A 14,434-nucleotide genomic window follows, 5' to 3' on the forward strand; every position below is an offset into this window, starting at 1 on the left:
TATTAGAAAGCTGGTTTATAAATGGCCCCCAGATTTCTGGATTTTCTCTAAACAGATCATTTAGTATTCTATCAGGGACTGCGGCACGGCCTGGGATACAGGAGTTGATTGCCTCTATTGTTTCTTTTAACAAAAATTTCAGACTACTGACTACAGACTACTGGAGGTACACCGTTCATTTATTTATTTTATTTATTTGTCAGATTTGTATTGCACATGGCTGCCCCAGCAACGGGGCGTCCCAGCGCCACCAAAGACAATGAGAGTAACCGGGGAGGAAAGAAGCTTAGGGGTAAACCGGGAAAAGCCAGGTCTTGATGGCTTTACGAAAAGCAAGATGGTTCTGGATTCCTCTGATCGATACCGGAAGCAGATTCCAAAGTTTCGCCTCAAGACTACGGAAGGAACGGCCTCCAGCTCTAGCTCTCAAAAAACGAGGGATTATAACCAAAGCTTGGTCAGCAGACCTTAGGGAACGCCGTGGTACATAAAACTGTAACAAATTGGACAGCCCCAAAGGAGCCTGTTGGGTCAGGATCCTGTGCGATACTCACAGGGTCTTGAACTGGATTCGCTTTTCAACAGGCAACCAGTGTAGTTTGGGCAAGACATGGGAAACTGAAGAAGATTTCGGCAGTGCCACCAGAATACGCGCAGCAGCGTTCTGGATTCTCTGCAGGCGCCTAATGCAGGACTTATTAGCCCCAAGATAAAGAGAATTACCATACTCCAGCCTTGATAAAATTGTCGCCTGGATAATGGTCTGACGCACCTTCGGGGAAAAGAAACCAAGCAGAGGCTTCAAGCCACGCAACAGCCCAAAACAGGTCCCTGCCACAGCTTTCGATTTTGTATCGAAGGTGAGACCACTATCGATCCACACTCCCAAATTCTTAACTGCCTCTTTCGGCAAGGGGGCCGGTTTGAGACTATCTGGCCAACAATGCTCGGACCATAAATCCCGGTTCTTCCCAAATAACAGAACCTCTGACTTACTGGCATTCAACTGCAAGCAGTTTGCAGTCATCTAGTCCGCCACCTCTAACAGGTCCTCCTTGAACTTTCCCAAATTGACACTACTTCTCTTAGAGAAAGCGATCACCAGTTGGGTGTCATCAGCATACGACACCAGTGACAACCCTCTTCCCTTGGCCACCAATGCAAGAGGTTGCATATAAATATTAAACAGAAGGAGGCTCAATATTGAGCCCTGAGGCACCCCCTGTTTCAAAGCGAACTCCTGCGATTGAAAAGGTGGCACCCGACCTGGAAATATCTACCTTTCAAGAAGGACCAACACCAGTCCAAAGCCAGGCCCCTCAGTCCAATATCCTGCAAGCACTTTAACAATATCTCATGAGAAACAGTGTCAAAAGCGGCACTTAAGTCCAAAAGAATTAAGGCCGCAGAATCACCCACATCAAGATTCCCACGGATTTCTTCCGTCACTGCCAAAAGAGCAGATTCTGTACCGTGGCATGCTCTGAAGCCATTCTGCGAGGGATCAAAAATGGCATTATGCTCAGTGAACTCAGTGAGAATAGTATTCACATGAGATTCCACCAACTTAGTCAAAAAAGGAAGTTGGGAGATAGGGCGATAATTGCCCGGCTCACTAGGATCTAAAGACGGTTTCTTTAAGAGATGAATGACTTTCGCGTGTTTCCACGCCACTGGTAACACAGCTAAAGACAAAGAGAGGTTAACCAAGTCAAGCTCACTGGAGAAATCATAGCAAAAAACTGACGGAAGTGAGTGGGTGTCAACGGGTCAGTTGGCGAACCTGATTTAATTTTCATACAGAGGGTCTCAAAGTCAGCGGGGGATAACAAAGGAAAAGATGACAAGCTATTGCCCACCCGGGGTCCAGAGTCCTTTGGCCCATCCCTAAGGCCCGACCAGACCACGGAAGGAAGACTTTGATATATCTTCTCAACCTTGTTCACAATATACCTGGCCATGTCATTACACTGGCCATTCGATGAAATAGGAGTCCCCTGATGCACCTCCATTCTTCATAATCCTGAGCAAAGAGAAGATTGTTTTAGAGTGATTAGTACTGTCTGAGATTTTTTTAGCAACAAACTCAGCACGTGCCCTCCGGATTAATTTATGGTAATGTTTGATAGATGCTCGATATTTATTTTTTTCTACCAAATCATACGAGCGCCTCCATGCTTGCTCAAGCTGTTTACAGTTTTTTTTGGCTTTAGACAAAGAATCGTTAAACCAGGGTTTGGACTGCCCACGATTATTCCCACCCAACTTAGCCGGGATGCAGCTATCCAAGCCCAGCGTCAACCAGTCATGAAAAAGCAAATTAGCAGCCTCCATGTATGGTGGCAGCTGCGGCCTGTGGCTAGACCAAAAAACAGATAGATGACTGCTATCCAGCTTATGTCAGGGTTGTTTCAAAACCGGAGCAGACCGATTGCAACCCAGCTTTCCCTGCCACTGCAATGAGAACGAGACCAAATAATGAGCTGTCCAACACTGTAGAGCAGGAGGTTGAACCTTCAGCAAAACAAGTTTAGAGAATAAGGGCTCTAGTAAGTGCCCGGCGGCATGCGTGCACTCAAGCACACACTGAGTCAGTTGGTAAGCCTCTAGATCAGCCAGAAAACTGGCAATCTCCGCCTTCCCAGCATTCTCAAAATGGAGATTTAAGTCACCTAGGAAGGTAAAATTCGCCGCTTGGCTAGCGTAAGACATGACTTTATTCACTAAATCTTCCCTAAACGCACCAGATGGACCAGGGGGGCGATAAATGAGAAAGCCGGTAATGGTGAGGTTATGATTCAGCATGATTTTAAATAGGGCACTCTCACAGTTCACTATATTCTCCCTAGTAAAACTACAGGAGTATATGTCTTTCACGATAACTGCGATCCCGCCCCCTCTATGACCCATTCTGTTTAAACTCTTCATAGCAAAACCATGAGGAAGAGCCAACCAGGGTTCTGCAATGGAGTCTTGTGTAAGCCATGTCTCAGTTAATAAGAGAACATCAGGGGATTCGTCCTCCAAAAGATCGAAAACCTCGGCATGATGTTTTACCAGCGACCAACAATTCAGACTCAGAAACTTAAAGTCTGTGTGATCAGGGGGGCGTGATACCAACTCCTCCCCTGGGAGTTGAAACAAACAAAACTTACATTTAACAGGGTCATCCAGGGGAGCCCAAGGTGAAGAGAGGCATTTAATCTCCAACTTCACTAGCTCGGTACACGAATATCTCAGAAAAGCAGTTGAATAATGGGCAGGGGTTTTGGTGACTGGCGACGGCCCGGCGCTGACGGGCGCAGACAGGCTTGCCTTTGGCGCGTTTACCTTTGCAGTCCTACAGTAATTAGAATAAAGCTTGCTAAAATGCATTACCCTCTCGTTAGGATGAATACGGAAGTCCAGCGTTAGTTTATGAACTTTTGTGGTCACAGCAACTGATCTCCAAAATGGCTTGGTATTCTTGTTAAACAATCCTTCATGTAGATTCATCCAAAATTAGCTCACCCACTACCTCTTTGCAATTGTAAACACTTTCGGATAGTGTGCCCTTGATTTAGTTACTTCTAATTGTGATCTAGATTTAATAGCCACAAGGAGCTTTAATAGCCACTCTACAATTGCCATTATACCAAGTATCGGGCTTTGGGAGGACTTCACTTTCCTTCCATCTTCTTAACCAAACACTTCCCTAATCTTGTTAAATAGCTTATCTTGGCTACATGCCAGCTCCTCATTTCTAGACTCAAGAGGAAGTTTGGGCAAGTGCTCATAGTCTACAATAACACTTCCCTTTACAATATCTAGAGATACAGTCTCACCTAATAGATCTTAAGTTATTAGTGAGCAAGCATTCTCTTATTGCTCTGTTTCCCTTACCTACGTAAGCTGGAGCTGATTTGACACATATTGTCATGCTCAGGGCATTATGGGCACTGTCTGCTCGGTCTATAACTTCTATGTCCAAGATGGCAGGCCAAAGCTTAACATTAGCCAAGAAATAGTCAATTCTGCTAATGTGGCCTGGCCTATTGAATGTAGATTTGCTCTGTTGATTGGACGGACATCTACAGTTTGTAGTTCTAAGACCAAAATTTAGTGTTAATGCCTTCAACTGACCAGTTGTAGGTGTCCATTTCACTGTTGGGAAATCTATCTGCGGTATGCGCCACTGGTTGTCCAGCTCACAAGTTAGATCAAGGGGGGTAGCAACCACCGGTTCAAAGGTAGAGTTTAAATCTCCTGCCACCAGAGTGAGATCCTTACCCACATTTTTAAAAAGATTTCTTTCTTCAGGAGTTGGGAGGTCCGTGCCTGTCTATATATATATATATATATATATTTTGTAGCCAGTAGGTAGTTATAGTTATTAGCAAAGTTTCCATTAGAAAAGTGTTTTTTTGTTCTGCCAATAACTTTGGTACCACGTGATGAATCTTCACGAAATATTCAAAAAACTTCCTCTTTTTGGTTCAGCTGCTGTGTTGAAGGTGTTGGGGTGATCCCTCAAGCGGGGACTGACAAAAAAAGGGGGGGCCAAAACTTGTTATCCCCATGTTATGTCTATGGATATTTTTCACATTTTGAACATGACTACAGCCCAAAACGCCGAACGGAATTACACCAAATTTGACAGAAAGCTAGATATTGGACCAGAAAGTGTGCCTTTTTTAATTTGGTGGAAATCCGTTCAGTAGTTTCAGAGATATTTATGTTTAAATAATATAGATATCTGGGAGCCCAAAATCCTACTGAAATTTAATTGGCTGCCAACACTTCAACCAGAAAGTGTTGGCAGCCATCTTGGGACTCGCCTTGATGCTGATTACCACAAAAAATGTAAAAAGAAAAAGGGGGCAGGGTAGAAATACCCTGACCACTAGGCCTCTTGGATGGGTCCCACATGGACCCTGCAGGACCCAAAAAAGCATTTAAAAAAAACAATTTTAGAAGGATCCGCGGATCCGGACACATTTTTTAAAAAAAGGGAAGCGTGGGCTCCCGCACTTCATTCATTATTGGCCCCTCGGTGCCCAAGTCTGGGAGGCATTATTCAAGTAAAGGACGGGAGGGCATATGGTCCCCCCTCCTGGCCTTCACTAATGCCCCGGGGACCAGCACCTCCCCAGGGCTTATAATTTTATAAATGGGGTGGCATTCTTGGACCCTGCCACCTCCCCAGTGCTTTACTTGAAAGAATGCTATACTTGAAGGAATGCTAGGGGGTGTGTTGACACTCACACAGCCCCGGGGACTACCACCTCCCCGGGGCTTTAATTGGACATCATGTTGGGAGGCCATGGGGACCCCACTGCAGCCTCAGGTATCGAATGCTGGGTGCCATGCCCCCCATAGCCCCGAGGACCACCACTTCCCATGGCAAATAAAAAGAAAGGAGGGGGCTGCACGGCTTCCCTTCTGGAGCCATCATGGCTCTGGGAACTGCCACCCCTCAGGGCTGGCTCCTACTATGTCTCGGGGAGCCCACCCCCGGGACTTAGCTGTTTTCTGTGGCTTGGCAGGAGCGTTATTGCTCCTGGCAAACCATAGCAAACAGTGCTCCTTGCTTGCTCAAAGCGGAGCACAATTGCTTTTATACAGAATTTGCTGCATTTTAGCAGTTCCCTATGTGCAAAAGTAATGCTGGCCTCTGCAGGAGGTGGGGAGCCGCAGGGACCGTGGGGGCCTTCAGGCTCCCCCTGCAGTCCCTATCTATGGTAGGTGGGTGCTTTGACAGGGCACCCACATTAGAGGCTGCGCCCTGGGGGATGGGGAACCCAGGGTCAAAATCAGCCAGAGAGGGGTTCAACGTGGCCCTCCTCTCATTACAATGTTTGTATTTAAAAAAGGAAGCCGGGCCCCAGGGGATAGGGTTCTCAGGGCTGGAATCAGCCCGGGAGGGGGCTGTCCAGCCGCCCTCCCTCATTCTAAATTGGCATGGTCCGGAGGATGGGGTCCCCAGGGCAAGAATTGGCCCAGAGAAGGGGGGCCACATTGCCCACCCTTCCCGAATAAAGAAATGTTTTTAAAAAAGAACAAAACATACCGGCAACATGCTGAAGGCCACCCCCCTTCTCCATTACTCTGCAAATGTCCCTCCTGGTGCACTGCTGTTTGGGGGATGAAGTTCCCTAGGGTCCAGAGGGTCCTTGGGGGCCAACAAGCCCTCTTGCTACCTCCAGTAAGTCCCACACAGTGGGATTACTGAGAGTTAAAGCCACACTTCCTTTCTCCACCACTCTGGAAACGCATCTCCTGGTGCACTGCTGGTTGGAGGATGAAGTCCCCTTGGCTCGAGAGGATCCTTGGGGGCCAACTAGCCCTCCTGTTACCTCCAGTAAGTCCCACACTGCCTGATTGCTGAGAGGACTTCAGAGGCCACACACCCTTCCTCCACTACTCTGCAAACGTGCCTTCAGCAGACTGCTGGTTGGGGGTTGCGGTCCCCTTGGCTGCTGAAGGGCCTTGGGGGCCAAGAAGATCTCCTGTTTCCTTCAGTAAGCACCATGCAGCAAGATTCCTGAAAGGTGGTCATGGAGCCCGCACACAACCATTCACTCACCCATACAGCCACACATACAACCAGTCACTCACCCGTACAGCCACTCATATAGCCACACACTCACCTATGCAGCTACTGACACACCCACTCATTTACCTGTACAGTTAAGCACACACCCACTCACTCACCCATACAACCTCTCAACACAGCCCCTCACTCACCCATAAAAGCACTCACACACTCACTCACACAACCACTTACATACCCATTCACGTATTCACATATCCACACAAATACTCACACATCCACTCACTCACCCATACAGCTATTCACACACACTCTCCAATACAGTCACTCACAAACCAACACGCTTAACCAAACACCCACTCAAACAGCCACTCACTCACCCACAGTGCCACATACACACAGAGTCGCTCACTCCTACAGCCATTCAAACACCCACTCACTTACCCATACAGTCACTATACACCCACTTACCTACCCATAGAGCCACTCACACTGCCACTCACTCACTCATATAACCACTGACACACCCACTTACTCACCAATACCACAACTCACACAGCATTTCACTCACCCACACAGCTACTCACACACCCACTTATACATCCATACTGCCACTTACACACCCATACACACAAGGATACATTCAGTCACATAACCACTCACATAATATAAATTAGAAGTAGTATCACTCAGTAACAGTGCACCTAGTATACTAATTTAACTTTTGTAGTAGGCTAGTATATATGTTTAACACCCAAAAACTGTTTAATACAATTAAACTCACTTGATGATGTAATCAGTGATGTCACTCACCCTGTCATGATTGATATAATATGTGAGGTCAAAAGCAGTGCATTGTGGGGTGTAAGTTACAGTTAGATTAGGTAACTATAACTGCTGAATTTCACTGTTTTTGTATGAGTGAAATCTCAGCCTAACTATAACATCCCTGTAACCTTTGCTTTTTTCAGTGAATAAATATATATATAAATATATATATATATATTTTTTTTTTCTTCAAGGTGCATACATATAGAGTTAAGAATATCAAATCTATTCTTCCTCGATATGCACTTACCTTTCAACAGTTTGTCCTTCAATATTCTGTCTATGATGGTAGTAAATCACAATATTCCTAGCATCGATATTCCATAGTACAATTGAATTATGAAGCACATGATGGTACAATTTAGTGATATTATGTTGGAAAAATATTCACAAATGAAACTCACAAGTTTGCTTTAGAGCCCCTAAACAGTTCGCAAATGCAGCTTGCCGTGGTACCATATGCCCAGACCCTGGCTCACCCCCTAGACACACTCATCAATGTTTCGCTAATCTATATAGCAATGGACCACAGGTCCTGTTCCAGTAGTCATCATGAGGGTTTTATGACACTATATAGAGGTCAGTGCTATCGATCTACAATAATATTACATCCACTGCATCACTTACCACTACATCTTCAGGATAATGACATCATTATTTTTATTATTATTACCGCCATATCTACTTACCTAGACTTACTTTGCGATACAGTGGCTAGATAGGTGTAGTGGATGCAATATTTTTGTCATGTAAAAATGCATGAGATTAAGTAAGATAGTCATGACAACATACCGTCAACATATTGTAGGCGTTATATACCACTCAAAAACCTACCCTCCTATTCCACTGACCAATAATACAGCACAGGGTCACTGATCATCTCGCTCATATCAGGTATTCCTGACTCAAATGGTGCTCATGTTGGCTAGTGTCCAACATGACAAATCAGCTAACACCAGCCCTCCAGTTGCAGAGTAGGCTGACTCGTAACCTAACGACATCTTAATCCCACATGTAGCTGCAATGGGCAATGCACTACTTGAGTCTCAGTCTAATAGTTGTATGAGTAAGCCTTGGAGTTATTGTACCAAATACTGTAACCAAAATATTGTCTGCCAGAAATATTGTGCCCTAAATGTTGTTTAGAAAAATATAACATTTTCGGAATTCTACACTCAATGGAACATTATCATATCTGTAAATGATATTTAAGACACACTATTTCTTTCAGGCAATATGTGTGGCAATGATATTCTGAGATACACTCTCTGGTTGTCCTTGAATAAGGGCATTGGACCCAAGGGGACTCTTTTGCCTATGTATTATGCTATATACTGTTATTTATTTATTGCTAAGCACATATGTCCCAGACAGGATTTCAAAGCATTAAGAGGGTAAGAAACAACATAGCATGCAAGCCAACATTTGGGGTCTGGTTTACAAGCTTGAGAGATGCCATGTCGTCAAGGTTTTATGAAAGGGCCAACAATCCTAGTTGTTCTTCCCTGGTATCGTGCTCTCCCATTTTTAAAGCGTTTAGCACTAGGGACGTCTCTGGGTCTATTCATGGCACTGCATTCTCATGCTTTGCCATTGGCCCTATATAGTCTATGTAAATTAGTATGGATGGGACAAACTGCTGCACGAATTAAAACCAGTCTGCGAGTGAGTGACTGCAAAACCTGGTCCTAGTGAGAACGCTTTTCCCTCATTGTCTCTACAAAGATAAGAGATGGAGACTTTAGACTTTCATCATTCTTTCTTTGTTTTTACTGTAATTTAATTGTAAGCTATTTGTTAAAGAAATGTCTGTTCTTAATTTAATAAGTCATGCTGGAGACTGATATTTATTTTGTGTGTGTAAATCATTTCAAATGTGTTATCCACTAGCCATGTGAGCTCTGTCACCAGTCCCAGTGCCATCAGCTGACTTTGTCTGCTTGACCAAACTATCCATGATGCTTTGAAAGTCTAGCTTTCTGTCTCAGATTAAGTGCTCGACTCCTGGTCAGTAAGTAACACAGACAGTCCACACCTTTGAATTTGATGTTAAGATAGTCTAAATTTTCGAGTCTGCTAGGCTGACAGATTTAGCAAAAAGCGTGGCATGGAGTGTCTTTAGCTTCCTTGGCTCTAGTCCTTGTCTCACCAGTCAATCACGCCCACTCGCTCTTTGCAGTCAGCCAAGCACTGCGTGCATCACTTATGCTATGGATTCGGCTTTCAATGTGGATGGAACATTTGCCCTATTTTTCCTGCCAAAGGTATTCTAGCTTTGATTGGAAACATTTACCTCTTACTTTCTAAACACTGCTACCTATTTAGCGTCTATCTGCTGTGCAAAGTATGACATTTGTCTTAGTAACTAATGCCTCATTAATTTGCAGAAGCCCTGATTCCCTCGTTTGCACTCAAATATTCCTCAAGGGCCTCACGGTCTGTATGCAACACTGCACATCTACCATAATAGTAAAGGCACCAACTCTGAGGATTTAAGATTTAGATTTCTCCCCATCCTAATTTCCTACTGAGGGGACACTTTGCATGTTTGGTTGCATGCAATGTTGTAGGTAATATGCTGCAAGTACCTTTGGGATTTGATGATGATGAGCAGCTACCTATGAAGAATTAATTCCTCTCCCTTTGCTTCCAGTTGTCTCCTGGACTGTGCTGGTGAGCTCCCTGATCGCGCTGCTGAGCCTCCGAATGATGTGATGACCCGATGAAAAGTCTAGACATCCACTTGGCTATGAACCCGTTTCATCTTTTTCGGGGTAGGGGTGGGGTACTGTAAAAAAAGTAGCCAGAACTTTACTGTCTTAAGTGCACTCTTCTGCCGGATCTTGTTCCACATCATGTACATGTCCCCGGAGGGTGAACGCCGGTTGACTGATAGAACTACCCATTGTGTTAACTGTGAGTCAATAAGTACAACGCGGAGTGAGAGATCTGTTGATATGGTACAGAAAGAAGGCAACGATTGAACATAACCAGCTGAAGAGGAGAATGATGACATAGAGATGAAGTGGACTGGCAGCAATCCTGGGGACTGATGGGGTTGGGTACCGGGAGAGAGGCGAGGGAAACTGAGGGTCAACAGTGAAGCAGCAGCACAGGCAGAGGAGGGCACACATTTCATGGGCTGTCACTCTGAATCAAGACACGTTAGTGTTTGTTCCACTTTGTGTCTATTTCACTTCCCAGAATTTGTAACACTATGTGTCAGGACTCCACAGACCCTGTGTCCTGCTTTGTCGAAGTCTGTGCAGAAGCGACAGCAATCCTTATACGGTTGGAAAGGTCAGCTTCAGTGTCTGTCATTGACACATTTCAGAGCATATCACTGCCTGTCTCAGGAATTCTGCCAGTGTCTATATTGACACTAACCACAGGAAATGAATTGGTCCGGTACACTCAGACACACTTCAGGGTTGGCTCAGCCTGTGACAATATTTGACTGAGGGGAGAGTGGCTCATAGTAGCATTTTAATGTCTCCTTGAGGTGCTGGTGTTAAATGCAGACACACACATTACAAGCCCAAATTACGCCCATCATAAAGGATGTCTGCTTTTTGCCACCTGCTTTACTGTAAGTAAACAGTTTTTTGTTATTACATAAGACAAGTGATCACAATTCATGAATCCCACTCTTGATCGATGCAGTGGTAAAACTGGGAATAAACGTAATGTGTGCCTGCTTTTAGCGTTAATCTGGCCTTAAAGTGACGCTCTGCGGCTGTGATTATAAAAGGGCGGCCAATCCTCTTTTGGACTCATACTTCTGTTATCAACTGAAACGGGATTACCAGTGTTTGTTGCAGTAACCTGCAGTTGTGGTTGCTTATTGCACACAATTCAGGTATGCACAGCTCCTGTCGGGTGAAAATGTATGCAAATTGCACATTATTTGCCAATCTGGGGAGTGCACCAAACTATCAAGTGCAAATTGTGCACCGCGAATAACCACAACCCAGGGTAGCAGCATTTAGCTGGTGCACAATTCGCACCTATGATTAGCATGAGCCATACAATCAGGGCCTTAGTCTCTGTCACATACACAGTGTCTTGGATTTGCTATTATAATCTGTCACTCTGTTATTGCTGTACCGTCTTCCCCTCCTGGGTGTGGCTTAGTGTTTGGGTACAGATCTGAATTGGGGCTATCTTTAATTCTACACTTGTGCTGTAATATTATTGCTGGCCTTGTGTTAAATAAATATATTTTCATTTTCAGCAAATTCTCTTGTGGCCTGACTGTATGCAACGTTATTCGTGTTCTATGCAATTTATGATCTGTAGTCTATAAATGGAGGGTTTGGGCCCAAAAGGATGTTAAACTGACCATAGGGCGGCAAGGAAAAGAGCTAGAAAGGCAATACCAAGATAGGGAGAAAATAGAAGTAGAAAAGAGATGTTACTGAATAGTGCGCATAAAAAAAGGGGTGAGCGTTAGGTAGTGAGAAGGTGGCAGATACTAGTGCACAGCGGTAGACAGAAGAATTAGCAGCAGATAATGCATACTAATGACAGAGTTACAGGGATAGAGAGGCACTTAGGGACAGATTCTGTAGAGTAAGGGCACAGAGAGATGGAGTTGGATGGGAGGTGACAGGTACTGTTTGTATTTTTATGTATTGTTGTGTTAGGGTACATCAGATGCCTTCACATAGTGTACATTCTGTGACTACCACCATCTCGCAGCACCATCCATGATCGGTCCCTTCTCGCCCTGATATCGAGATATCTGACACAAAACCTGATTTCATTTATCAGATGGGATACTCTGTCACAACCATGATGAATATTCCATGCCCTTTATTACAAGTGCTGTTGGATATGATGCAGCAGTAGTCCTGGGGACGGGTTATGCGCCACGTTTGTGACAAAGTATCAAATCCGCCAAACTCTAAATCCTGCCTACAGACAGGAGTGTATAATAAGGTCATAGAGATAAAGGGTTCGAGAGGTGGGGCTACATACAAAGAAGAAAACGGTTTGTGAGGACGGGAGGACAGATCCCCACAGGCGTGTTACTAGAATATAACTATCTGATTATCGTCTGATGTAAATATTGTGTCCCAAATATTGCCTATTAAAATAGAAATAATAATCTGCTATTTTAAAGCAAGAACGTATTACCTGTACGGGTCTCAAGGCACTGGGGGCCGTCAGGGAGATCATGGGGCATATGTATCAAATACCGTATTTGCGAATCACGAATAGCGATTTTTAGGGAATCGCTATTTGAGAATCGCAAACGGGATGTAACAAATAATTCGCAAATGTTTTGCAATTCGTTGGCATTCCTTAATTGCGATTATCACATTTCTAATCGCAATTAAGGAATACCTTCCCATTCATTCCTATGGGCTAGGAGGCCCATAGGAATGAACGGGAAGAAATTCTCAATTTGCGATTCGCAATTTGAGAATCGCAAAATGAGAATGCAATTTCAAGGGTGCCAGGGTGTCAAAAGGACACCCTGTTGCACCCCTGAAATATGTATGTGTGCACATATGGCACACATACATGCCCTAAGGGCATGTCTGTGCGTCACATGGCACTTTGTAAAAATGCCAAAAAGTGCAAATTTCAAAGAAATCGCAAATTACCACCAACTTGAAGTTGGTGTTAATTTGCGATTCCTTACGGCCAAATTGCACTTTTTCTGTGCTTCATACATTGCATTTAAGGAATCGCAATTTGCGATTCCTTAAATGCAATTGCAAAAGAGAGAATCAGAAATTTTGCGATTCTCTAATTTGCAATGCCCTTTTGGGATGATACATACCAAAAGGCCTTTTCCCGTTCACAAACGGGCCGATTCTGAGAATCGGCCCATTTGCGAACGGGAAAAGGGCTTGATACATATGCCCCTAAGTGAGCTATTGCCCAGAGTCACATGATGCTGAACTTATCTGCCGCTGGCGCTTGGGATCGAACCATGAGCCAGGCGCTCCAGATTCAGCCGCCCTGGCTGCTGCGCCACACCTCTCCATTGGAGTTGAAATAGGAAATCTAGTTGGAGAATAGTTTTGTAAATGATATTTAATACACAATATTTAAGTCAGAACTCATTACTGGTCACAATATCCTGGCAAAAGGAACAAATGATGGAGGGAATGCTGAACAATGTAAACATGCACCCCCTGTCACAAAGATCTGGGTTTAATCCATCGTTCTTTTGCTCACCGTGCCACCTCAGTTTGGACCCAGCCATATATAATTCAGTCTTGACCCTGTGCCTCATGGGAACAGTCCAGCCCGAACTGCCAAGCCAGGTCCTCCCTGGACCGGAAATAAGCATCCTGAGACCGGTTTCAGGAAACAGAAAGAAATCGGGTGCAAATTAGTCCTGTTTACTTTCCAGAGCACCACCCGAACTGGAACATTGTCATTTATTATACAGTCCAACAAACTTCAAAAGTTATTACTCTGTAAAATAGACAATCCGAATCGCAATACACAAAGGAGGACTTGGCCTGGCAAATCGGGATGGACTGTTCCCATTGGGTCAGGTTCAAGACTGATTTGCATATGGCTGAGGTCAAACTGGAATGGCATGGGGAGCAAAAAAACGATGGATTTAGGCCCAGATCTCTGTACTGGGGTGAATGTATGACATTATTCTGCATTCTGTCCATCAACTTTTCTTTTTGCACAATATCCTGGCATACAACCATCAGACTTGTTTACAGAGGCATGAAAAGGCAGCGGCTGACTATTAAGAACACCGAAGGAGAGGGTTGAAGAGATGAGAAGGGGCGGGCACTAATGAGACAAAGGTAGTAGATTACTGATGTGTCAAATGGCAGATAATGTGCATTAAAGCCCACAGAGGCAGGGTGGTAGAGAGGTGAGAAGTGGTACACAGTATATATTCAGAAGACAGCAATAGTTGATTAGTGATGATGAAAGGGGCAGACACTGTATACTAAGCACACAGAGGAAAATATGGCTGGTGGTGAAGAAAACCTTCATAAAGAAGAGGGTACCTTTAGAGGTGAATGCTAAATATGTGACTGCTGAACTAACTCGGTGAGATCTTCCTAGTCAGGTTCAAAGATGGATGGC

The 14,434-nt window shown here is 44.5% G+C and overlaps 1 protein-coding gene across 1 annotated transcript in view; it reads left to right on the forward strand.

The window, feature by feature from the left end:
• The window catches only part of LOC146857279 (uromodulin-like), a 139,637-nt gene extending 128,139 nt beyond the window's left edge, over positions 1-11,498 (forward strand). The window contains exon 11 of the mRNA XM_085647027.1: positions 10,014-11,498. Within this exon, the coding sequence (XP_085503153.1) occupies positions 10,014-10,075 (62 nt within the window). The 3' untranslated portion in view covers positions 10,076-11,498. The remainder of the gene's footprint in view (positions 1-10,013) is intronic.
• Positions 11,499-14,434: the final 2,936 nt, after the last annotated feature.

The sequence above is a fragment of the Triturus cristatus genome, chromosome 3_2, assembly GCF_964204655.1.
Source record: "Triturus cristatus chromosome 3_2, aTriCri1.1, whole genome shotgun sequence".
Taxonomy (NCBI): domain Eukaryota; kingdom Metazoa; phylum Chordata; class Amphibia; order Caudata; family Salamandridae; genus Triturus; species Triturus cristatus.